At 44.8% G+C, this 27,503-nt stretch overlaps 1 protein-coding gene across 2 annotated transcripts in view; it reads right to left on the bottom strand.

Moving 5' to 3' along the window:
• The window catches only part of MYCBPAP (MYCBP associated protein), a 121,901-nt gene that overhangs the window by 54,685 nt on the left and 39,713 nt on the right, over positions 1–27,503 (bottom strand). For both annotated transcript variants that reach the window (XM_069752400.1, XM_069752401.1), the window contains exon 16: positions 23,770–23,885. In XM_069752400.1, coding sequence (XP_069608501.1) covers positions 23,770–23,885 — 116 coding nt within the window. The remainder of the gene's footprint in view (positions 1–23,769; positions 23,886–27,503) is intronic.

The following is a 27,503-nucleotide window of genomic DNA, read 5'->3' as shown; positions in this document are numbered from 1 at the left end:
TTAGGTGTGCAGGATTCATTAGTCCTTTCCAGTTGTCAATGTTTCTTGTGAAGTGTTGGATCACTTTCTGGCTTCTCCTGCTTAGCTGCCAATTCAGCAAAGATAAGTGTCTGTTTCTTTTTCTGTGGCACACATGCAGTGTGCTTATATTCTGTGCTATTCATTTGTTTTTCTCTTGTCCAGCTTAGACTGTGTCAGTGTTTTCTCAGTCTTGTTGGATTCTCTGGAGTTGCAGATATACGCTCCACATCTTTAGTTAGATGGTGGAGTTTTTGTATTTTCTGCTGTGGTTATTTTTGGAAGGATTTTTAATACTGACCGCTTAGTATCCTGTCCTATCCTTTCCTATTTAGCTAGTGTGTGCCTCATTTGCTAAATCCTGTTTCCTGCCTGCGTGTGTCTTTTCCTCTACTACTCACAGTCAATATTTGTGTGGGGCTGCCTATCCTTTGGGGTTCTGCTCTGAGGCAAGGTAGAATTCCTATTTCCATCTATAGGGGTATTTAGTCCTCCGGCTGTGTCGAGGTGTCTAGGTTTTGTTAGGCACACCCCACGGCTACTTCTAGTTGCGGTGTTAAGATCAGGGTTTGCGGTCAGTATAGTTACCACCTACTCCAGTGAAAGTTTTCATGCTGCTCCAAGGTCACCGGATCATAACAGGATATATACTGTGGAGATCACCGAATGATAGGTCTTGGCCCATCAGAAAATGTGAGGTACCTCGGTCATGGAGCCTGACCGTGAGTACCTGCGTGAGTATGATTGACGTATGACACCGCCGGGGCATTATCCAATTGAATTCGGATAGGGTGACCTGCCAGAAGGCAGTGGACCTGCTGTAGGACTATCGTTCGGATCTCCAGAGCAATGATAGGGAGAAGAAGACTGGCATTGGTAGTTACTAATAACCATTGAACCGGAAGAAGGGCCCTGGATGAAGAAGGAGCTCAGAGACTATCGACTGAAAGTCTGTCAGACTTGCTGAAAACGAGCGGAGCGAAGGAAACCGCTTCCATTGTCATCACCATTTTTCCTCAGAACCCTCCTAGCAAATCGAATGAAAAGAGGGGACGAGTAATCAAGTGCGCAAGCTCTCTGTTGAAGGGCTGTGACCTTGTCACGAGGGGGAATTACCATCCTTCTGGAAGTGTGCAGGATTATCCTCATAAAGGATATCTGCTGGGCTGGAAATGAGGAGAACTTGTCTAAGTTTAGCTGCCAGCCCAGGTGGGAGGGCGCAAGTGATATAGACGACTCAGCGTAGTCCTGGAAGGGCGGCTAGACAGTCGACCAAACAGGGCAGGACGAGCACGCCTTAAGGATGCAAGAGAAACATGACATCCGCCATGACCCTTGCGAACACTCTGGGTGCGGAAGCAAGGCCGAAGGACAAGGTTGTGACTTGAAAATGCTGTTCCGAATGGAAAAGCGAAGGAAATTTTGAAGAGGGTAAGCATCCCAAATGTCGATGGATGCTGGAAACTGTACCTTTTTCTGTTGAAGTAATGGCTGAGCAGAGGAACTCCATCCGAAGAAGGAGGACTATGTCAAAGGTTGTTAGAAGTTTGAGGTCCAGGGTCGGTGTTACTTTTCGTTCTCCTTCTTGGAACCAAGATCGCTTAGATCTTGTCAGTCTCCCGCTCAAAAGATTTAATTGGCCAGTTGTTACTGGTGTGAATCAAGGTAGTTAAGGTCTCCAGCCAGGAGACCATTGCTCTAGCAATCCATGCGGCGGCTAGGGAGGATAGAGCGCAGAACCCGAAGTCGCAGACGGAACGAACCAAATTTGCTATCTGACAGTCCGTGGTATTTTTAACTTATGATACTTCGGGCGGGTATACTGGTAGGTATACCACAGGAGATTCTACCCGGTTAATCTGCCCAGTGGCAGAATGCGTGGCTGCATCCAGAAGGTCATAGTCTCTTGCCATCCCTGCTCTCTTTTGACGGTGCAGAGATAAAAAAAATAGGAACCCTCGATCCATCAACCTCTTACCAGGGAATTGGAGAGGAATTGTCCGGTTTGTTGCATCATCCGCTAAATAGTGGTGATGCAGAGGGGGGTGCTTGTACGCCAAAAAGGGTGCCTCTGTACATCCACAGAGTTCAGGTCTCCGGGTGGACAGGACAGGTTGCCTGGTAATAGGCCTGGGTGCAGAGAGGAAACATGGAGGCGACACTCCGTGTGCTCGTCTGTTGATGGTTTGGGGAGATTGGTGCCCTTTAAAAGGACCCGTTGCCCTTAAGTCAGGCCAGGCATGGCATCCCACGTAGAGGCTTCTGTCCAGTGAATCGCTTATCCGGACTGAATGGCAAATGCTCTACGAGGGAGTTTAGTCTCCTTATGAGGGACACTGTGTAGTCTAGAGCAGAGCCAGAGTCTTTGTCAATGTACCGAGATTGGTTACTCTTCTCTGAAGCTCTGGCAAATTCAGTCAATATCCGATCCATATTCAGAGCCTTGTTGTCATCAAGTCATTGGTGAGGGAGCAGGAAACGAAAACTTCCGTTTTCTAGATGCCTGTATGTTTCTAGACGCCTGTACGTTTCTATAATACTTGCGGCCCCTGCTAGCCGACGACTCCCATGTAGGATAGGGACCATGTATATCGGTCCTGCGAGCACCCCGAGCCACAGAGTGTACACGGAGGGATTCAATCTCTTGGTCAGAAAACCATGGATTGCGGTCAGTGACGAAGTCCAGTGAGGGGAACTAGGTACTCTGGAATAAGCTGGGGGCGGAGGGCTCCTCGGATTGATCATGTGCCCTTAAGACCAGGGATAACTGGTCATGCGCCTTTAAGACCAGGGAATACTGGTCATTCGCCTTTAAGACAAGGGAATACTGGTCATGCGTCTTTAACCCCTTCATGATCCAGCCTATTTTGACCTTAATGACCTGGCCGTTTTTTGCAATTCTGACCAGTGTCCCCTTATGAGGTAATAACTCAGGAACGCTTCAACAGATCCTAGCGGTTCTGAGATTGTTTTTTCGTGACATATTGGGCTTCATGTTAGTGGTAAATTTAGGTCAATAAATTCTGCGTTTATTTGTGATAAAAACGGAAATTTGGCGAAAATTTTGAACATTTCGCAATTTTCACATTTTTAATTTTTATTCTGTTAAACCAGAGAGTTATGTGACACAAAATAGTTAATACATAACATTTCCCACACGTCTACTTTACATCAGCACAATTTTTGAAACAAATTTTTTTTTTGCTAGGAAGTTATAAGGGTTAAAATTTGACCAGCGATTTCTCATTTTTACAACGAAATTTACAAAACCATTTTTTTTAGGGACCACCTCACATTTGAAGTCAGTTTGAGAGGTCTATATGGCTAAAAATACCCAAAAGTGACACTATTCTAAAAACTGCACCCCTCAAGGTGCACAAAACCACATTCAAGAAGTTTATTAACCCTTCAGGTGCTTCACAGCAGCAGAAGCAACATGGAAGGAAAAAATGAACAATTAACTTTTTAGTCACAAAAATGATCTTTTAGCAACAATTTTTTTTATTTTCCCAATGGTAAAAGGAGAAACTGAACCACGAAAGTTGTTATCCAATTTGTCGTGAGTACGCTGATACCTCATATGTGGGGGTAAACCACTGTTTGGGCACACGGCAGGGCTTGGAAGGGAAGGAGCGCCATTTGACTTTTTGAATGAAAAATTGGCTCCACTCTTTAGCGGACACCATGTCACGTTTGGAGAGCCCCCGTGTGCCTAAAAATTGGAACTCCCCCACAAGTGACCCCATTTTGGAATCTAGACACCCGAAGGAACTTATCTAGATGCATAGTGAGCACTTTGAACCCCCAGGTGCTTCACAAATTGATCCGTAAAAATGAAAAAGTACAGGCAGCTGCCGAGACCAATCAGCGAATGAATAACCGTGACAGAAGGACAGACAGACAGACGGAAGTGACCCTTAGACAATTATATAGTAGACAGGTTGCAATGTAACAAAATAGGTAAGAAGCCAAGGGGTGAATATTTTTTCAAGCCACTGTAATACTACATTTTGGAAGTTCCATAACAGCCGCTCTGAATTTGATGGCAGATGCACTTATTGGAGCCCTAAAACAGCACAGCACCCATTTAGGCACAGATTAAGGAGGCACCCAGGTCTCAAACAACATAGAAGTCAAGAGATGGATCAGTCCAAGTCTTTCTCCCAGAGCTTCTGCTATGAATCTTCAGGTAGTAATTGCTGGCACCACAAGAGAAAGGGCAATCATAGAATGGTAGAGTTGGAAGGGACCTACTGCGTCATCTGGTCCAACCCCCTGCTCAAAGCAGGATTCACTAAATCATCCCAGACAGATTTTTGTCCAGCCTCTGTTTGAAGATTTCCATGGAAGGAGAACTCACCACCTCTCGTGGCAGCCTGTCAAAAAGTTTTTCCAATATCTAATCGGTGTCTCCTCCCATTCAGTTTCATCCCATTGCTTCTAGTCTTTCCTTGTGCAAATGAGAATAAAGATGATCCCTCTACAATGTGACAGCCCTCGAGATATTTGTAGACAGCTATTAAGTCTCCTCTCAGTCTTTTTTGCAAGCTAAAGATTCCCAAATCCTGTAACCGTCCCTCATAGGACATCGTTTGCAGATCGGTCACAATTCTGGTCGCTCTTCTCTGAACTTGCTCCATTTTGTTGATGTCTTTTTTAAAATGCGGTGCCCAAAACTGGACACAGTATTCCAGATGAGGTCTGACCAAAGAGGAGTAGAGGGTAATAATGACTGTGTGATCTAGACTGTATGCTTCTGTTAATACAACCCAGAATTGAATTTGCCTTTTTTGCTGCTGCATCACACTGTTGACTCATGTTCAGTTTATGATCTATTAGTATACCCAAGTATTTTTCACATGTGCTGTTGCTTAACCCTATTCCTCACATTCTATATATGCTTTTTTCATTTTTATTGCCCAGATGTAGTACTTTGCATTTTTCCTTGTGAAAGACCATTCTGTTAGTTGCTGCCCACTGCTCCAGTTTATTTACATCTTTTTGAATCCTCTCTCTCTCTTCTCTAGAATTAGCTATCCCACCAAGTTTGTGTTATTAGCAAATTTAATCAGTTTACCCTCAATTGCTTCATCTAAATCATTGATAAAGATGTTAAACAATGCAGGGCCCAGGACAGTACCCTGTGGTACCCCACTTGAAACATTCTTCCAACTGGATGTGCAGCCATTTACGACCACTCTTTGGGTCCAATCACTAAGCCAGTTATGAATCCACTTAACAGTTGCCTTGTCCATTCCATATTTAGTCATTTTTTTCAATAAGGATGCTGTGAGATACTTTGTCAAATGCTTTGCTAAAGTCAATATCTACAGCATTTCCCTGATCCACCTGTCAGTGATTCTGTCATAAAAGGAAATTAAGTTAGTCTGACATGACTTATTAGTTACAAACTCATGCGGACTCTGGTTAATCACTTCATTCTTATCCAGGCACTTACAAACATGTTATTATATACTACGTGGCTGTGCTATATACTACGTGGCTGTGCTATATACTACGTGGCTGTTATATACTATGTGGCTGTACTATATCCTGCACCCCGAACCCCCGACATCCAGCGCCCCGAACCCTCAACATCCTGTGACCAATCAGCGACAGACGCAGTCCAGCCGCGAATTGACGTGGGATTTAAACACTGCTTCGGTCATTGGTCGTGCCCGTCCGGCCGCGACCAATCAGCGATATTGGCACGGGATTTGAACACCGCTTCAGTGATTGGTAGCTCACGGCCGGCCACGACCAATCGGCGATATTAGTGCGGTATTTCCACACTGCTTCGATCATTGGTTGTGCCCGGCCGGTCGCAACCAGTCAGCAACAGGCGCAGTCCGGCCACGAATTGGCGCCAGATTGGAACCACGCTTAAATGATCGACCAATCAGCGATATTGGCACGGAATTTAACCCTCACTCACAGCGCGACGTATGTTGTGAATTCTGTGGCAGAGTTCACTCCTGTGGTCACAAGTGGTACTTTGGCTGATTCTCTCTGGGATCTTCCGTTTGTGGAGGGAAGTGGTACTGCGGCTTCTGAGTTTCCTCCCTCAGGTGATCTGGTGAGCTCGTTAGCTTCTTCTCTACTTAACTCCACCTGATGCTTTGATCTATGCTTCCTGTCAATGTTTCAGTGTGGGACTTGTTTTTTCCCTGGATTATTCCTGTGGCCTGCTGCTCTGCAAAGCTAAGTTTTGCTTATGTTATTTTGTTGCTATTTTTCTGTCCAGCTTGCTTTATTGTTTTTTCTCGCCTGCTGGAAGCTCTGAGACACAGAGGGACCACCTCCGTACCGTTAGTCGGTGCGGAGGGTCTTTTTGTCCCCTCTGCGTGGTTTTTTATAGGTTTTTGTGCTGACCGCAAAGTTATCTTCCCTATCCTCGTTCTGTTCAGCTAGTCGGGCCTCACTTTGCTATATCTGTTTCATCTCTATGTTTGTGTTTTCATCTTACTCACAGTCATTATCCCCTTAAGCCCCGAGGGTGGTTTGCACGTTAATGACCGGGCCAATTTTTACAATTCTGACCACTGTCCCTTTATGAGGTTATAACTCTGGAACGCTTCAACGGATCTTGGCGATTCTGACATTGTTTTCTCGTGACATATTGTACTTCATTTTAGTGGTAACATTTATTCGATATAACTTGCGTTTATTTGTGAAAAAAACGGAAATTTGGCGAAAATTTAGAAAATTTCGCAATTTTCCAACTTTAAATTTTTATGCCCTTAAATCACAGAGATATGTCACGCAAAATAACCTTTCCCACATGTCTACTTTACATCAGCACAATTTTGGAACCAAAATTTTTTTTTGTTAGGGAGTTATAAGGGTTAAAAGTTGACCAGCAATTTCTCATTTTTACAACACCATTTTTTTTTAGGGACCACATCTCATTTGATGTCATTTTGAGGGGTCTATATGATAGAAAATACCCAAGTGTGACACCATTCTAAAAACTGCACCCCTCAAGGTGCTCAAAACCACATTCAAGAAGTGTATTAACCCTTCAGGGGTTTCACAGGAATTTTTGGAATGTTTAAATAAAAATGAATATTTAACTTTTTTTCACACAAAATTTATTTCAGCTCCAATTTGTTTTATTTTACCAAGGGTAACAGGATAAAATGGATGCCAAACATTGTTGTACAATCTGTACTGAGTACGCTGATACCCCATATGTGGGGGTAAACCACTGTTTGGGCGCATGGCAGAGTTTGGAAGGAAAGGAGCGCCATTTGACTTTTCAATGCAAAATTGACGGGAATTGAGATGGGACGCCATGTTGCGTTTGGAGAGCCCCTCATGTGCCTAAACATTGAAACCCCCCACAAGTGACACCATTTTGGAAAGTAGACACCCTAAGGAACTTATCTAGATGTGTGGTGACCACTTTGGCCCACCAATTGCTTCACAGAAGTTTATAATGCAGAGCCGTAAAAATAAAAAAATCATATTTTTTCACAAAAATGATCTTTTCGCCCCCAATTTTTAATTTTCCCAAGAGTAAGAGAAGAAATTGGACCTCAAAAATTGTTGGCAAATTTGTCCTGAGTACGCTGATACCCCATATATGGGTGTAAACCATTGTTTGGGCGTATGGCAGAGCTCGGAAGGGAAGGAGCGCCATTTTACTTTTCAATGCAAAATTGACTGGAATTGAGATATGATGCGTTTGGAGAGCCCCTGATGTGCCTAAACATTGAAATCCCCACAAGTGACACCATTTTGGAAAGTAGACCCCTTAAGGAACTTATCTAGAGGTGTGGTGAGCACTTTGACCCAACACGTGCTTCACAGAAGTTTATAATGCAGAGCCGTAAAAATAAAAAATCATATTTTTTCACAAAAATAATCTTTTCGCCACCAATTTTTTATTTTCCCAAGGGTAAGAGAATAAATTAGACCACAAAAGTTGTTGTGCAATTTGTCCTGAGTGCGACGATACCCCATATGTGGAGGTAAACCACTGTTTGGGCGCATGGCAGAGCTCGGAAGGAAAGGAGCGCCATTTGACTTTTCAATGCAAAATTGACTGGAATTAAGATGGGACGCCATGTTGGTTTGGAGAGCCCCTGATGTGCCTAAACATTAAAACCCCCCACAAGTGACCCCATATTAGAAACTAGACCTCCCAAGGAACTTATCTAGATGTGTTGTGAGAACTTTGAACCCCTAAGTGTTTCACTACAGTTTATAACGCAGAGCCGTGAAAATAAAAATTCTTTTTTTTTTTTTCACAAAAATGATTTTTTAGCCCCCAGCTTTGTATTTTTACAAGGGTAACAGAATAAATTGGACCCCAAAAGTTGTTGTCCAATTTGTCCTGAGTACGCTGATACCCCATATGTGGGGGGGAACGACTGTTTGGGCGCATGGCAGAGCTCAGAAGGGAAGGAGCGCCATTTGGAATGCAGACTTAGATGGATTGGTCTGCAGGCGTCACGTTGCATTTGCAGAGCCCCTGATGTACCCAAACAGTAGAAACCACCCACAAGTGACCTCATATTGGAAACTAGACCTCCCACGGAACTTATCTAGATGTGTTGTGAAAACTTTGAACCCCCAAGTGTTTCACTACAGTTTACAACGCAGAGCCGTGAAAATAAAAACCTTTTTTATTCCCACAAAAATGATTTTTAGCCCCCCAAATTTTTATTTTCCCAAGGATAACAAGAGAACTTGGACCCAAAAAGTTGTTGTCCAATTTGTCTTGAGTACGATGATACCCCATATGTTGGGGTAAACCCCTGTTTGGGCGCACGGGAGAGCTCGGAAGTGAAGGAGCACTGTTTTACTTTTGCAATGCAGAATTGGCTGGAATTGAGATCGGACGCCATGTCGCGTTTGGAGAGCCCCTGATGTGCCTAAACAGTGGAAACCCCCCAATTATAAATGAAACCCTAATCCAAACGCACCCCTAACCCTAATCCCAACTGTAACCCTAACCACACACCTAACCCTGACACACCCCTAATTCTAATCCCAACCCTAATCCCAACCGTAAATGTAATCCAAACCCTAACCCTAGCCCTAACCCTAGCCCTAACCCTAACCCTAATGGGAAAATGGAAATAAATACATTTGTTTTAATTTTATTATTTTTCCCTAAGGCTAGGTTCACATTGCGTTAGGGAAATCCATTTAGCGCTAGCGGATTGCGCTAACGCAATGTCTTTTTAGGTGTCGTGTTTAGTGGTCGCGTTAACGTCCCCGCTCTGGGGGATCGGACCTCGGGCGCGCCGCGGACGCTGCAAGCAGCGTCTGAGGCGCGCCACAAAAGAATGGCACCTTGCTAGCGCGAGCCGAAAATGGCACGCTCTAGCGATGCGCTACACCCGAAAATCACATTGCTGTCAATGGTTGTGCTAACGGACCCGTTGCACGGCGTTAATTGTGACATTTTCGCCGTGCAACGCTGTCCGTTAGCGTTAACCCATTAACGCAATGTGAACCTAGCCTAACTAAGGGGGTGATGAAGGGGGGTTTGATTTACTTTTATAGCGTTTTTTATATCGGATTTTTATGATTGGCAGCCGTCACACACTAAAAGACGCTTTTTATAGCAAAAAAGTTTTTGTGTCTCCACATTTTGAGACCTATAATTTTTCCATATTTGGGTCCACAGAGTCATGTGAGGTCTTGTTTTTTGCGGGACGAGTTGACGTTTTTATCGGTTACATTTTCGGACACGTGACAGTTTTTGATCGCTTTTTATTCCGATTTTTTGTGAGGCAGAATTACCAAAAACCAGCTATTCATGAATTTCTTTTGGGGGAGGCGTTTATACCGTTCCGCGTTTGGTAAAATTGATGAAGCAGTTTTATTCTTCGGGTCAGTACGATTACAGCGATACCTCATTTATATCATTTTTTTTATGTTTTGGCGCTTTTATACGATAAAAGCTATTTTATAGAAAAAATAATTATTTTGGCATCGCTTTATTCTGAGGACTATAACTTTTTTATTTTTTTGGTTATGATGCTATATGGCGGCTCGTTTTTTGCGGGACAAGATGACGCTTTCAGAGTTACCATGGTTATTTATATCCGTCTTTTTGATCGCGTGTTATTCCACTTTTTGTTCAGCGTTATGATAATAAAGCGTTGCTTTTTGGCTCTTTTTTTTTTTTTTTTCCTTACGGTGTTCACTGAAGGGGTTAACTAGTGGGCCAGTTTTATAGGTCGGGTCGTTACGGACGCGGCGATACTAAATATGTGTACTTTTATTGTTTTTTTTGTTTGTTTTTTTTAGGTAAAGAAATGTATTTATGGGAATAATATTTTTTTTTTCTGCTTTATTTAGGAATTTTTTATTTTTTTTTTTACACATGTGGAAATTTTTTTTTTTTACTTTTTCACTTTGTCCCAGGGGGGGACATCACAGATCACCGATCTGACAGTGTGCACAGCACTCTGTTAGATCGGTGATCCGACATACAGCCGGGCAGGATTAGAGCTGCAGCTGTAGCCTGATCCTGACCCGGAAGTGCTCCCTGCAGGACCGAGATGCAGCCCCGCGGCCATTTTGGATCCGGGGACTGCAGGGAGAAGACGCTCGGTACACGGTGAGTACATCACCGTGTACCGATCGTCTCAGGGAAGCCCGCAGGGAGCCCCCTCCCTGCGCGATGCTTCCCTGCACCGCCGGAACACCGCGATCATCTTTGATCGCGGTGTGCCGGGGGTTAATGTGCCGGGAGCGGTCCGTGACCGCTCCTGGCACATAGTGCCGGATGTCAGCTGCGATAGGCAGCTGACACCCGGCCGCGATCGGCCGCGCTCCCCCCGTGAGCGCGGCCGATCGCATATGACGTACTATCCCGTCCCTGGGAATTAAGTCCCAGGTCACCTGGACGGGATAGTACATCATATGGGATTAAGGGGTTATATGTGGGGGGCTGCCTTTTCCTTTGGGGAATTTCTCTGAGGCAAGGTAGGCTTATTTTTCTATCTTCAGGATTAGCTAGTTTCTCAGGCTGTGACGAGGCGCCTAGGTTCTGGTCAGGAGCGCTCCACGGCTACCTTTAGTGTGGTTTGATAGGCTTAGGGATTGCGGTCTGCAGAGTTCCCACGTCTCAGAGCTCGTTCTATTATTTTAGGTTATTGTCAGTTCACTGTATGTGCTCTGACCTCCATGTCCATTGTGATTCTGAATTGCCTTTCATAACAGTACAGGAAGCCACAAGTGCTAATGATTCTCAATAGAGGGAAAAAAGAAGTTCTGAGACCATTTTTTTTTCTTTGCACTGTGTTTCGTCTTTTTTTTCCCCTAGACATTTGGGTGGTTCAGGACACAGGTGTAGCAATGGACATTAAAGGTCTGTCTTCATGTGTGGATCAGCTCACGGCAAGAGTTCAAAATATTCAAGATTTTGTGGTCCAGAATTCTTTGCTTGAACCGAGAATTCCTATTCCAGATTTGTTTTTTGGAGATAGAACTAAATTTCTGAGTTTCAAAAATAATTGTAAACTATTTCTGGCTTTGAAACCTCGCTCTTCTGGTGACCCAATTCAACAGGTTAGGATCGTCATTTCTTTTTTGCGCGGCGACCCTCAGGACTGGGCGTTTTCTCTTGCGTCAGGAGATCCTGCATTGAGTAATATCGATGCGTTTTTCCTGGCGCTTGGGTTGCTGTACGATGAACCTAATTCAGTGGATCAGGCAGAAAAAAATTTGCTGGCTCTTTGTCAGGCTCAGGATGAGATAGAGGTATATTGTCAGAAATTTAGAAAGTGGTCAGTGCTCACTCAATGGAATGAATCTGCGCTGGCAGCAATATTCAGAAAGGGTCTCTCTGAAGCCCTTAAGGATGTCATGGTGGGATTTCCTATGCCTGCTGGTTTGAATGAGTCTATGTCTTTGGCCATTCAGATCGGTCGACGCTTGCGTGAGCGTAAACCTGTGCACCATTTGGCGGTATTACCTGAGCTTAAACCTGAGCCTATGCAGTGTGATAGGACCTTGACCAGAGTTGAACGGCAAGAACATAGACGTCTGAATGGTCTGTGTTTCTACTGTGGTGATTCCACTCATGCTATCTCTGATTGTCCTAAGCGCACAAAGCGGTTCGCTAGGTCTGCCACCATTGGTACTGTACAGTCAAAATTTCTTCTGTCCGTTACCTTGATCTGCTCTTTGTCATCATATTCTGTCATGGCATTTGTGGATTCAGGCGCTGCCCTGAATTTGATGGACTTGGAATATGCTAAGCGTTGTGGGTTTTTCTTGGAGCCCTTGCAGTGTCCTATTCCATTGAGAGGAATTGATGCTACGCCTTTGGCCAAGAATAAGCCTCAATACTGGACCCAGCTGACCATGTGCATGGCTCCTGCACATCAGGAGGTTATTCGCTTTCTGGTGTTGCATAATCTGCATGATGTGGTCGTGTTGGGGTTGCCATGGCTACAAGCCCATAATCCAGTATTAGATTGGAAATCCATGTCGGTGTCCAGCTGGGGTTGTCAGGGGGTACATGGTGATGTTCCATTTCTGTCAATTTCGTCATCCACTCCTTCTGAGGTCCCAGAGTTCTTGTCTGATTACCGGGATGTATTTGATGAGCCCAAGTCCAATACCCTACCTCCGCATAGGGATTGTGATTGTGCTATCAATTTGATTCCTGGTAGTAAATTCCCAAAAGGTCGATTGTTTAATTTGTCCGTGCCTGAGCACACCGCTATGCGCAGTTATGTGAAGGAATCCCTGGAGAAGGGGCATATTCGCCCGTCATCGTCGCCATTAGGAGCAGGGTTCTTTTTTGTAGCCAAGAAGGATGGTTCGCTGAGACCTTGTATAGATTACCTCCTTCTTAATAAGATCACGGTTAAATTTCAGTACCCCTTGCCATTGTTATCTGATCTGTTTGCTCGGATCAAGGGGGCTAGTTGCTTCACAAAGATAGATCTTCGTGGTGCGTAAAATCTGGTGCGAATTAAGCAAGGTGATGAATGGAAAACTGCATTTAATATGCCCGAGGGTCATTTTGAGTATCTCGTGATGCCGTTCGGACTTGCCAATGCTCCATCAGTGTTTCAGTCCTTTATGCATGACATCTTCCGAGAGTACCTGGATAAATTCCTGATTGTGTACTTGGATGACATTTTGATCTTCTCGGATGATTGGGAGTCTCATGTGAAGCAGGTCAGAACGGTTTTTCAGGTCCTGCGTGCTAATTCTTTGTTTGTGAAGGGATCAAAGTGTCTCTTTGGTGTGCAGAAGGTTTCATTTTTGGGGTTCATCTTTTCCCCTTCTACTATCGAGATGGATCCTGTTAAGGTCCAAGCCATCCATGATTGGACTCAGCCGACATCTCTGAAAAGTCTGCAAAAGTTCCTGGGCTTTGCTAATTTTTATCGTCGCTTCATCTGCAATTTTTCTAGTATTGCTAAACCATTGACCGATTTGACCAAGAAGGGTGCTGATGTGGTCAATTGGTCTTCTGCTGCTGTGGAAGCTTTTCAAGAGTTGAAGCGTCGTTTTTCTTCTGCCCCTGTGTTGTGTCAACCAGATGTTTCTCTTCCGTTCCAGGTCAAGGTTGATGCTTCTGAGATTGGAGCAGGGGCTGTTTTGTCGCAGAGAGGTTCTGGTTGCTCAGTGATGAAACCATGCGCTTTCTTTTCCAGGAAGTTTTCGCCTGCTGAGCGTAATTATGATGTGGGCAACCGAGAGTTGCTGGCCATGAAGTGGGCATTCGAGGAGTGGCGTCATTGGCTTGAAGGAGCTAAGCATCGCGTGGTGGTATTGACTGATCATAAGAACTTGACTTATCTCGAGTCTGCCAAGCGCTTGAATCCTAGACAAGCTCGTTGGTCGTTGTTTTTTGCCCGTTTTGACTTTGTGATTTCGTACCTTCCGGGCTCTAAAAATGTGAAGGCGGATGCTCTGTCTAGGAGTTTTGTACCCGACTCTCCGGGTTTATCTGAGCCGGCGGGTATCCTCAAGGAAGGAGTAATTGTGTCTGCCATCTCCCCTGATTTGCGGCGGGTGCTGCAAAAATTTCAGGCTAATAAACCTGATCGTTGCCCAGCGGAGAAACTGTTTGTCCCTGATAGGTGGACGAATAGAGTTATCTCTGAACTTCATTGTTCGGTGTTGGCTGGTCATCCTGGAATCTTTGGTACCAGAGAGTTAGTGGCTAGATCCTTTTGGTGGCCCTCTCTGTCACGGGATGTGCGTGCTTTTGTGCAGTCCTGTGGGATTTGTGCTCGGGCTAAGCCCTGCTGTTCTCGTGCCAGTGGGTTGCTTTTGCCCTTGCCGGTCCCGAAGAGGCCTTGGACACATATCTCTATGGATTTTATTTCTGACTTTCCCGTTTCTCAAAAGATGTCAGTCATTTGGGTGGTCTGTGATCGCTTTTCTAAGATGGTCCACCTGGTACCCTTGTCTAAATTGCCTTCCTCCTCTGATTTGGTGCCTTTGTTCTTCCAGCATGTGGTTCGTTTGCATGGCATTCCAGAGAATATTGTTTCTGACAGAGGTTCCCAGTTTGTTTCGAGGTTTTGGCGAGCCTTTTGTGGTAGGATGGGCATTGACTTGTCTTTTTCCTCGGCTTTCCATCCTCAGACTAATGGCCAGACCGAGCGAACCAATCAGACCTTGGAAACATATCTGAGGTGCTTTGTTTCTGCTGATCAGGATGACTGGGTGTCCTTTTTGCGTTTGGCTGAGTTCGCCCTTAATAATCGGGCCAGCTCGGCTACCTTGGTTTCACCGTTTTTCTGCAATTCTGGGTTCCATCCTCGTTTCTCTTCTGGACAGGTTGAGTCTTCGGACTGTCCTGGTGTGGATACTGTGGTGGACAGGTTGCAGCAGATTTGGACTCAGGTAGTGGACAATTTGACCTTGTCCCAGGAGAAGGCTCAACTTTTCGCTAATCGCAGACGCCGTGTGGGTCCCCGACTTCGTGTTGGGGATCTGGTTTGGTTATCTTCTCGTCATATTCCTATGAAGGTTTCCTCTCCTAAGTTTAAACCGTATAGGATTTCTGAGGTTCTTAATCCTGTGTCTTTTCGTCTGACCCTTCCAGATTCTTTTTCCATACATAACGTATTCCATAGGTCATTGTTGCGGAGATACGTGGCACCTATGGTTCCATCTGTTGAGCCTCCTGCCCCGGTTTTGGTGGAGGGGGAATTGGAGTATATTGTGGAGAAGATTTTGGATTCTCGTGTTTCAAGACGGAAACTCCAGTATCTGGTTAAATGGAAGGGTTATGCTCAGGAGGATAATTCTTGGGTTTTTGCCTCTGATGTCCATGCTCCCGATCTTGTTCGTGCCTTTCATGTGGCTCATCCTGGTCGGCCTGGGGGCTCTGGTGAGGGTTCGGTGACCCCTCCTCAAGGGGGGGTACTGTTGTGAATTCTGTGGCAGAGTTCACTCCTGTGGTCACAAGTGGTACTTCGGCTGATTCTCTCTGGGATCTTCCGTTTGTGGAGGGAAGTGGTACTGAGGCTTCTGAGTTTCCTCCCTCAGGTGATCTGGTGAGCTCGTTAGCTTCTTCTCTACTTAACTCCACCTGATGCTTTGATCTATGCTTCCTGTCAATTTTTCAGTGTGGGACTTGTTTTTTCCCTGGATCATTCCTGTGGCCTGCTGCTCTGCAAAGCTAAGTTTTGCTTATGTTATTTTGTTGCTATTTTTCTGTCCAGCTTGCTTTATTGGTTTTTCTCGCCTGCTGGAAGCTCTGAGACGCAGAGGGACCACCTCCGTACCGTTAGTCGGTGCGGAGGGTCTTTTTGTCCCCTCTGCGTGGTTTTTTATAGGTTTTTGTGCTGACCGCAAAGTTATCTTCCCTATCCTCGTTCTGTTCAGCTAGTCGGGCCTCACTTTGCTATATCTGTTTCATCTCTATGTTTGTGTTTTCATCTTACTCACAGTCATTATACAGTGGGGCAAAAAAGTATTTAGTCAGTCAGCAATAGTGCAAGTTCCACCACTTAAAAAGATGAGAGGCGTCTGTAATTTACATCATAGGTAGACCTCAACTAGGGGAGACAAACTGAGAAAAAAAAATCCAGAAAATCACATTGTCTGTTTTTTTATCATTTTTTTTGCATATTATGGTGGAAAATAAGTATTTGGTCAGAAACAAACAATCAAGATTTCTGGCTCTCACAGACCTGTAACTTCTTCTTTAAGAGTCTCCTCTTTCCTCCACTCATTACCTGTAGTAATGGCACCTGTTTAAACTTGTTATCAGTATAAAAAGACACCTGTGCACACCCTCAAACAGTCTGACTCCAAACTCCACTATGGTGAAGACCAAAGAGCTGTCAAAGGACGCCAGAAACAAAATTGTAGCCCTGCACCAGGCTGGGAAGACTGAATCTGCAATAGCCAACCAGCTTGGAGTGAAGAAATCAACAGTGGGAGCAATAATTAGAAAATGGAAGACATACAAGACCACTGATAATCTCCCTCGATCTGGGGCTCCACGCAAAATCCCACCCCGTGGGGTCAGAATGATCACAAGAACGGTGAGCAAAAATCCCAGAACCACGCGGGGGGACCTAGTGAATGAACTGCAGAGAGCTGGGACCAATGTAACAAGGCCTACCATAAGTAACACACTACGCCACCATGGACTCAGATCCTGCAGTGCCAGACGTGTCCTACTGCTTAAGCCAGTACATGTCCGGGCCCGTCTGAAGTTTGCTAGAGAGCATTTGGATGATCCAGAGGAGTTTTGGGAGAATGTCCTATGGTCTGATGAAACTAAACTGGAACTGTTTGGTAGAAACACAACTTGTCGTGTTTGGAGGAAAAAGAATACTGAGTTGCATCCAAACACCATACCTACTGTAAAGCATGGTGGTGGAAACATCATGCTTTGGAGCTGTTTCTCTGCAAAGGGGCCAGGACGACTGATCCGGGTACATGAAAGAATGAATGGGGCCATGTATCGTGAGATTTTGAGTGCAAACCTCCTTCCATCAGCAAGAGCATTGAAGATGAAACGTGGCTGGGTCTTTCAACATGACAATGATCCAAAGCACACCGCCAGGGCAACGAAGGAGTGGCTTCGTAAGAAGCATTTCAAGGTCCTAGAGTGGCCTAGCCAGATCTCAACCCTATAGAAAACCTTTGGAGGGAGTTGAAAGTCCGTGTTGCCAAGCAAAAAGCCAAAAACATCACTGCTCTAGAGGAGATCTGCATGGAGGAATGGGCCAACATACCAACAACAGTGTGTGGCAACCTTGTGAAGACTTACAGAAAACGTTTGACCTCTGTCATTGCCAACAAATGATATATTACAAAGCATTGAGATGAAATTTTGTTTCTGACCAAATACTTATTTTCCACCATAATATGCAAATAAAATGATAAAAAAACAGACAATGTGATTTTCTGGATTTTTTTTTCTCAGTTTGTCTCCCATAGTTGAGGTCTACCTATGATGTAAATTACAGACGCCTCTCATCTTTTTAAGTGGTGGAACTTGCACTATTGCTGACTGACTAAATACTTTTTTGCCCCACTGTATGTGGGGGGCTGCCTTTTCCTTTGGGGAATTTCTCTGAGGCAAGGTAGGCTTATTTTTCTATCTTCAGGATTAGCTAGTTTCTCAGGCTGTGACGAGGCGCCTAGGTTCTGGTCAGGAGCGCTCCACGGCTACCTTTAGTGTGGTTTGATAGGCTTAGGGATTGCGGTCTGCAGAGTTCCCACGTCTCAGAGCTCGTTCTATTATTTTGGGTTATTGTCAGTTCACTGTATGTGCTCTGACCTCCATGTCCATTGTGATTCTGAATTGCCTTTCATAACAGACGTACATACATACATACATATTCTAGAATACCCGATGCGTTAGAATCGGGCCACCATCTGGTCATCAATAAACACTAGTAACCTAGTGCCACTGGCAGCCATGCATGCCCAAGCCATCACACTGCCTCTGCCGTGTTTTACAGATGATGTGGTATGCTTTGGATCATGAGCTGTACCACGCCTTCGCCATACTTTTCTCTTTCCATCATTCTGGTAGAGGTTGATCTTGTCTTCTGTCCAAAGAATGTTCTTCAGGAAGTGTGCTGGCTTTTTTAGATGTTTTTTAGCAAAGTCCAGTCTAGCCTTTTTATTCTTGATGCTTATGAGTGGCTTGCACCGTGCAGTGAACCCTCTGTATTTACTTTCATGCAGTCTTCTCTTTATGATAGATCCGGATATTAATACGCCGTCCTCCTGGAGAGTGTTGTTCACTTGGTTGGCTGTTGTGAAGGGGTTTCTCTTCACCATGGAGATTATTCTGCGATCATCCACCACTGTTGTCTTCTGTGGGCGCCCAGGTCTTTTTGCATTGATGAGTTCACCAGTGCTTTCTTTCTTTCTCAGGATGTACCAAACTGTAGATTTTGCCACTCCTAATATTATAGCAATTTCTCGGATGGGTTTTTTCTGTTTTCGCAGCTTAAGGATGGCTTGTTTCACCTGCATGGAGAGCTCCTTTGACCGCATGTTTTCTTCACAGCAAAACCTTCGAAATGCAAGCACCACACCTCAAATCAACTCCAGGCCTTTTATCTGCTTAATTGAGAATGACATAACGAAGGGATTGCCCACACCTGTCCATGAAATAGTCTTGGAGTCAATTGACAACTTACTTTTGGTCCCTTTAAAAACAGGGTGGCACATGTTAAGGAGCTGAAACTCCTAAACTCTTCATCCAATTTTAATATGGATACCCTCAAATGAAAGCTGAAAGTCTGAACTTCAACTGCATCTGAATTGTTTTGTTTAAAATTCATTGTGGTATTGTCTATAACCAAAATTAGAAAAATGTTGTCTCTGTCCAAATATATATGGACCTAACTGTATGTGTTTCCCAGTCCTGTCCTGGTATGTGTTCTCCCCCCGTCCTGTCCTGGTATGTGGCTCCCCCCGTCCTGTCCTGGTATGTGGCTCCCCCCGTCCTGTCCTGGCATGTTGCTCCCCCGTCCTATCCTGGTATATGTCTCCCCCGTCCTGTCATGTGGCTTCCCCCCCGTCCTGTCCTGGTATGTGCTTCACTTCTGTTGTCCTGGTATGTGTCTTCCCCCGCACTGTCCTGGTATGTGTTTCCCCCGGTCCTGTCCTGGTATGTGGCTTCCCATGTCCTGTCCTGGTATGTGGCTCCCCAGTCCTGTCCTGGTATGTGGCTCCCCCCGTCCTGTATGTGGCTCCCCCCGTCCTGTCCTGTATGTGGCTCCCCCTGTCCTGTCCTGGTATGTGGCTCCCCGCATGGCTGGGCTCCCCCGTTCCGCATGGCTCGGCTCCCCCAGTCCCATCCTTGTATGCATGGCTCACATGCAACCCCTCGACCCCCCCCCCTACTCACCCTCCTCTTGCTGTCGCTGCATCTCCGTCCATGCATCTCTGTTGACCCGGCGCCGGCAGCTCTCTTCTCCTGTGCTGAGCGGTTACGTGGCACCACTCATTAAAGTAATGAATATGCACTCCATGCCTATGGGAGTGGAGATGCGTACATACTCATTACTTTCATGAGTGGTACCACCTGAACGCTCAGCACAGGAAAAGAGAGCTGCTGGGACAACGGAGATGCAGGGATGGAGTTTGTTATGATCTGGTAATTCAGTACCACAATGGACATAGAAGTCAGAGCACATACAGTGATCTGACAATAACCCAAAAACATAGAACGAGCTCTGAGACGTGGGAACTCTGCTGACTGCAATCCCTAATCCTCTCAACCACACTAGAGGCAGCCGTGGATTGCGCCTAACGCTCCCTATGCAACTCGGCACAGCCTGAGAAACTAGCTAGCCTGAAGATAGAAAATAAGCCTACCTTGCCTCAGAGAAATACCCCAAAGGAAAAGGCAGCCCCCCACATATAATGACTGTGAGTTAAGATGAAAAGACAAATGTAGAGATGAAATAGATTTAGCAAAGTGAGGCCCGACTTTCTGAACAGAGCGAGGATAGTAAAGGTAACTTTGCGGTCAACACAAAACCCTACAAACAACCACGCAAAGGGGGCAAAAAGACCCTCCGTACCGACTAACGGCACGGAGGTACACCCTCTGCATCCCAGAGCTTCCAGCAAGCAAGAAAAACCAAATAAGCAAGCTGGACAGAAAAAAACAGCAAACAAAATAACAAAAGCGGAACTTAGCTATGCAGAGCAGCAGGCCACAGGAACGATCCAGGAGGAAGCAAGTCCTATACTAGAACATTGACTGGAGGCCAGGATCAGAGCACCAGGTGGAGTTAAATAGAGCAGCACCTAACGACTTCACCACATCACCTAAGGAAGGAAACTCAGAAGCCGCAGTACCACTCTCCTCCACCAACGGAAGCTCACAGACAGAATCAGCCGAAGTACCACTTGTGACCACAGGAGGGAGCTCTGCCACAGAATTCACAACAGGAGTTGCAGCGACGGAGGGTAAGTATGATGTCTACTGTTAGCCGACGGCTACAGCTGTAACTGTGCCACAGAAGCTGGCTCCTGCCACTGCTCCGCCGCTCCCCCTCCCCCGCCAGCGTTCTAGACAATTGACTCGGGTATAAGCCGAGGGGGCGTTTTCAGCACAAACAAATGTGCTGAATATCTCGGCTTATACACGAGTACATACGGTATATAGTCATTTGCAGGCAGGCTACTCTTTCCTTTATTTCTGAGATGTCACAAGGTATTTTTTTGTTGGATTTGAAAGATGCTAACTAGGTGTTTAACAATGTTTGTTTTATGCATTGTGATCAATGATTTTACATAGTTGCATAGTTACGTACGTTGAATAAAGACCTAGGTCCATCAAGTTCAACCTTTCTCCACCAATTGTACCCAGTCACTAATTTAGCTATAACCCTCAACGTTATGTAAAGAACCCTTTCCTGTTTAGCTGTCGGAATCACCTTTCTTCTTAATGAGTGCCCCCTAGTCCTCAGCACGGTCTTTGGAAGGAATAAGTGGTATAGATCTACTTGTGTGTTGGCAAATACAAAGGCATTCCAACATACATCCATTCTGACTTAAAGCGGAAAGTGCAGTGATTGCGGAGGGCAGTTTAAAAGGTGTTGTGTTTAATCGCCTCGTCAGTGGCTGTCACGTCTTACAACTGAAGACCTGGAAGACGGTATTTGGACCATTGACTTTAATGATGCAGACAGAATCACAGTGTTGTCTGTCGGATATAGTTTTCAGTGGTATTCACCTATATGAGGTGGGCTCCAACACGTGGTCGACTATTTTTTGGTGAAAATAATGTCCAACGGAGCGCAAAGTGATTCCATCTACATAATTACAATCAATAGCCCACTCAGCGCACATGTCTTAATCCCGTTTTCCAGAGCTTTAGACTTAAAGGGATATTCCATTCTCCAAAACCCTTGGATGAAGTATTTCAGTGCGAAACGCGCATCAGGTGTAGTGGGTCCCTGGACTGACTGTTGAGGTAATATTATGTGCCACATTTACCTGATATTGTCTTATTACTTGTGTTTCTCAATATTAAGCTAACATATACCCTGGGCACTGGACAGCATCATGTCTTTAACATCATCATGTCACTTTCTATAGATACCACTACTACCGTATTTTTCGGACTACAAGACGCACTTTTCCCCTCCCAAAAAAGGGGGGGAAATGGGGGGTGCGTCTAATAGTCGCAATGCAGGCTTACCGTGGCGGCAGAGGTGCGGTGGCAGAGGTGCGGTGGCAGAGGTGCAGCGGCAGAGGAGGCGCAGTAAGCGGGGTCCCTTTCCCCGGTATGGTGATTCAGCAGCCCGGTAAGCAGCAGAGCCGGGTGAATCCTGTTGTTATCGGTGGGCGCGGCCATTTTCCCGAGGCCGCGCGTGCGCAGATGGAGCGCTCTGCTTCCCGGGGCTTCAGGAAAATGGCCACCGCGATATCCATCTGCGCACGCGCGGCCTCCCGCGGCCATTTTCCTGAAGCCCCGGGAAGCAGAGGGCTTAATCTGCACACGCGCGGCCTCAGGAAGATGGCCGCGCCCACCGATAGCAACAGGATTCACCCGGCTCTGCTGCTTACCGGGCTGCTGAATCACCATACCGGGGAAAGAGACCCCGCTTACTGCGTCTCCTCTGCCGCTGCACCTCTGCCACCGCACCTCTGCCGCCACGGTAAGCCTGCATTGCCTGCACGGTAAGCCTGGGACCCCTCTCACGCCATACCTCTCACTGCACCTCCTGATCCCAGCACCTCCTCATCCCAGCACCTCCTGATCCCAGCACCTCCTCATCCCAGCACCTCCTCATCCCAGCACCTCCTCATCCCAGCACCTCTTCATCCCAGCACCTCCTCATCCCAGCACCTCCTCATCCCAGCACCTCCTCATCCCAGCACCTCCTCATCCCAGCACCTCCTCATCCCAGCACCTCCTCATCCCAGCACCTCCTCATCCCAGCATCACCCCACCTCTGCCGACACCTTGCCTCCTGTGACCCTGCCCTGCCACCGCCAGCCCTCAGGTAAGATACTGTAAATTTGGACAATAAGACGGACCCCCATCTTAAAAAAAATCTTTTTTTCTGCAATTTTCGCCCCAAATTTGGGGTGTGTCTTATGGTCCGGTGCGTCTTATAGTCCGAAAAATATTAATTATTTTGTTTGAATCAATTGTGGCTTACCCTTAGCTGCTATACATTTTCAGGTTATCATATATTGCTAGCTATAATTTATTGTGCATAAATTATTTTAGCTTTTTTTATGCGGTCTGCATGTGCAGACAATTGTTCTTTAATATCAAGTAGTACTTATTAACTATACTTTGTTGTGACATATATACCCATTCATCATGTATCAGTGTACCCAGGTATACCCACCTTTTGTCTTACCAGTGATTTTCTCACTTTTTACATATATTTTTATTTGTTTTTATGTATCTAATAAAAACGAAACTTTTTAACTTTGGCCTTGTGTAAAGCTTTTCCTTTTCTGGAGTTGCCCATATATAGTAGATGTAATAATAATATTAGCAAATATGTCTAATTAGAAATATAGTATAGTGTTTCTGATTCTCTATGTCTCTTTCCTTATGTGCAGGCATTGCAGGACCTTAGGTATCCATGGTTACGACCACTAACAATGAACCTTATAACTACAATGCCTGCACACGATGAAAGAGACAGAGAATCAGAAATACTATACTACATTTCTAATTGGAGGTATTTGCTAATATTATTATTATTACACCTACTGCATATTGGGATAGGATCTTGGAGATGGGAATACCCCACCACCAGGCGGCACTCATAGCAATCTGGCAGTGACAACTATAGAGGTCTCCAGGAGACCTCTGGTTGTCATGCCGACCCATCTGCGACTCACGGTCATGTGACACGGGCGCAGATAGGAGGAGGTTCCTGCACGTGTATATTAAATGCCGCTGTCAGGGATTGACAGCGGCATTTATCATGTTAACAGCTGCGGGTGGATCACGATTCTACCTGTGGCTGTTAGGGGCACATGTCAGCTGATCAGATCAGCTGCCATGTGCCGCAAAAGGTGCGGGCTCATCGCCGGAGCCCGCACCAAACAGGTGGAGGCGTCCAATGACGGACTTCGTCCGTCATTAGATATTAAGGGGTTATTCCATGTCAATTAGAGCTAAATAATAGAATGAAATATTATTTAAAAAAAAGCAAGAAAAAACCCAAATAGCAAATATGTGTACATAAAAACTAAAAGTACAAGTTAAAACTTTTCAAATTGCATAGATTATTTGCCCTTCACTCCTCATTTAAGAAAAGCCTTAATAAAGAATAGAAACACACCACATACCTGAATCTTCAATGATTAATTCCGCTGTCATATCCTTATCTGGCATCCCCAGGACAGAGCGCAGCTCCATGGAGCGTTCTACGAGCTCATCTATGGCTTCACGCCAGAGCTGTAAACTGAGGACAAATATATCAAGTTGTGACCAAATGAGGACAATTAAAAAGAGAATTCTCACGATCATTAATATTAGTAATTTTGTACAAGTGATCCACATACTTGAATTAGGCTGCACATGATGCGAAAGCATGACTATACTGTATGAATCAAATTTTCAGTTGCAGAAATGTATGTAGCAAATATACTGCATGTAAAGTATAATTTTAGGCTGGAATTACATTTAGATTTGCTGCAGTTTTTTTTTTTTTTAATTAGGAAAAGTCCGTAATATATCCAAAAGCGAAACAAAAGTATAATAGGAGTCAAACAGCAAAGACTGCATGTGTGATTCTGTCAGTTGGTTTATGTTTCCCAATATGACGGCAGTGTAAAATAAGGACAGAGGCCCTGAATCCAACAGTGTTTCACTTACTGGGCTGCTTGTTGTAGTTTTGAGAAAATCACTATTTCATCTGCTTCAGCTCTGCTAGTCTTCTAAACGATGATCTCTGTCTAACTCCAACCTCTCTGCTGATTGACAGCCTGCTATCTACATTGTGCATATGGAAAGCTGTCAATCAATAATGGAGTGGTGGTGTTAAACAGAGCTTGTGAATACAGGGGAAGGTATAAGAGGAGCCTGTCATTGAGAAGACTAGCAGAACTGCAGCAGATAAAACTACAGCTAGAAGCCCAGTGTCTCTGCTGCTACTTTATGTTACTCTCAGATGGAGCAGTAAGAGCTTGCTGCCAGAATCTCTATAGTTTACTAATGAGAACCAATGTACTTACACTATATAACTTAGCAAATAATAATTGTTCACAACCCTACCTCTTGTAACTATAGTTACAAAAATCAATACTCAGTTTTCCTATTTGTACAGTAGAAAAAAAGTCCCTCTAGGAATCTAAATGGTGTACATATTGTAAGTTTTTGAGCTATACATCATTATGTGGTTATCTAACTCTCAGGTCAGCAAACTATTGAGCATGATCAATCAGGACACAATCAGGTTTCAGATAAAATGCAATTAAAGATGACTTGTTATTTAATTTACTCAGTTAAATACCTTGTAGAAATCCCTGAGATCCCCTGATTCTTAAGCTTTTTTCCTATTTTGCATGGCATTACTTCATTGACCGAAAATGGACCATGATGCAAGGACTGTCCGCGGATCTCTTGACCAAAATGTGACAGCCTCATATGCCTAGGAGTCTGTCAAGATCAGGTCTGGAGACCAGCGGACAGTCCGTGCATCACTGTCCATACTTGAACAATGACACACAGATGTGTGAATGCGGCATTACTTTATGTCTGCAAGGAGGAAGTGAAGTGTTGCAGTAATCCAAGTCTAATCCTACTTTGCCTCATACTGTAATTAGAAGAGTGAAGACACAGAAGAGCACAGTGAGGTCAAAAATACTCTGTTGTAAAAAAAAAAAAAATTACAGTAATAAGCAAGTTCTAGTCAAAAGATGGAAAAAAATCGGGTATTTAGTTGATACATTTTTTTGCAAAAAAATGTATACTAAGCTGCTCGACCAATCGTCAAGGTATACCCATATAGAGCAGTCCTTACTAACGTATATAATCCCTATCTGACGTATTTAACCCCTTCATGACCAGGGGATTTTTCATTTTTCCGTGTTCGTTTTTCGCTCCCCTCCTTCCCAGAGCCATAACTTTTTTATTTTTCCGTCAATTTGGCCATGTGAGGGCTTATTTTTTGCGGGACGAGTTGTACTTTTGAACGACATCATTGGTTTTAGCATGTCGTGTACTAGAAAACGGGAAAAAAATTCCAAGTGCGGTGAAATTGCAAAAAAAGTGCAATCCCACACTTGTTTTTTGTTTGGCTTTTTTGCTAGGTTCACTAAATGCTAAAACTTACCTGCCATTATGATTCTCCAGGTCAGTACGAGTTCATAGACACCTAACATGACTAGGTTATTTTTTATCTAAGTGGTGAAAAAAAATTCCAAACTTTGCTAAAAAAAAAAAAAAAAAAAAAACATTGCGCCATTTTCCGATACTCGTAGCGTCTCCATTTTTCGTGATCTGGGGTCGGTTGAGGGCTTATTTTTTGCGTGCCGAGATGACGTTTTTAATGATAGCATTTCGGTGCAGATACGTTCTTTTGATCGCCCGTTATTGCATTTTAATGCAATGTCGCGGCGACCAAAAAAACGTAATTCTGGCATTTCGAATTTTTTTCCCGCTACGCTGTTTAGCGATCAGGTTAATACTTTTTTTTAATTGATAGATCGGGCGATTCTGAGCGCGGCGATACCAAATATGCGTAGATTTGATATTTTTTTTATTGATTTATTTTGATTGGGGCGAAAGGGGGGTGATTTAAACTTTTATGTTTTTTTTATTTTTTTCACATTTTTTTAAACTTTTTTTTTTTTTAACTTTTGCCATGCTTCAATAGCCTCCATGGGAGGCTAGAAACAGGCACAGCACGTTCGGCTCTGCTACATAGCAGCGATCTGCTGATCGCTGCTATGTAGCAGAAATGGAGGTGTGCTGTGAGCGCCGACCACAGGGTGGCGCTCACAGCCACCGGTCATCAGTAACCATAGAGGTCTCTAGGACCTCTATGGTTACCATTCACAAGCATCGCCGACCCCCGATCATGTGACGGGGGTCGGCGATGACGTCATTTCCGGCCGCCCGGCCGGAAGCGGTAGTTAAATGCCGCTGTCTGTGTTTGACAGCAGCATTTAACTAGTTAATAGGTGCGGGCAGATCGCGATTCTGCCCGCGCCTATTACGGGCACATGTCAGCTGTTCAAAACAGCTGACATGTCCTGGCTTTGATGCGGGCTCACCGCGGAGCCCTGCATCAAAGCAGGGGAGCCGGCATCGGACGGTATAGTACGTCCGATGCCGGTAAGGGGTTAAAAACCTGATCATCTGTATAGTACCTGTATAAGCAGGGTTCAGAGAGGGAATAGCCATGTGGACATGCTGGATGGAACAGCTTAAGTGCAAATAACCCACAAAGGAGTGGTGGACTCCCCAATCTTGTAGTCTTGGTGGTGTGTGTGAACATGTTCTTACAGACTTGTTGAATGTGCAAGTAGCCCATGTGTTTCTGGTTCTATAATTGTTCTCTTGTTTCTACAAGACTGGGGAGTCCACCACTCCCGTGTGGGTTATTTGCACTAAAGCTGTTCCATCCAGCATGTCCACATGGATATTCCCTCACTGAACCCTGCTTATACAGGTACTATACAGATGATCAGGTTTTTAAATACATCAGATAAGGATTATATACATTAGTTAGGACTGCTCTATATGGGTATACCTTGACGATTGGGGGAGCAGCTTAGTATACATTGGGGCAGTGCGAAGCAGTGCGAAGCAGTGCGAAACGCGCGTTGGGGCAGAGGGACGCCCGGGGTACCTACACGTACACACTCTCATAGGTATTGTATGGCCCTTTTTTCATCCGCATTTCATATATATTTATCAGCAGTACTTGCACATTTTTTAGTGTGTTCTGGCATTGTTTACATGGCATGTTGATATTACGGCCGTTTATATAGCCAGTAAAACATGCTCTTTGTTGCATATAGTATTTTGCTGTGCTCCTTTGCATTTTAAATGTGAAATGTGTTTAGGGCAAATA

Source organism: Ranitomeya imitator, chromosome 2 (assembly GCF_032444005.1).
Source record: "Ranitomeya imitator isolate aRanImi1 chromosome 2, aRanImi1.pri, whole genome shotgun sequence".
NCBI lineage: Eukaryota > Metazoa > Chordata > Amphibia > Anura > Dendrobatidae > Ranitomeya > Ranitomeya imitator.
The sequence above is the reverse complement of the archived record's forward strand: the minus strand, read 5'-3'. Positions and strand labels throughout refer to the sequence as shown.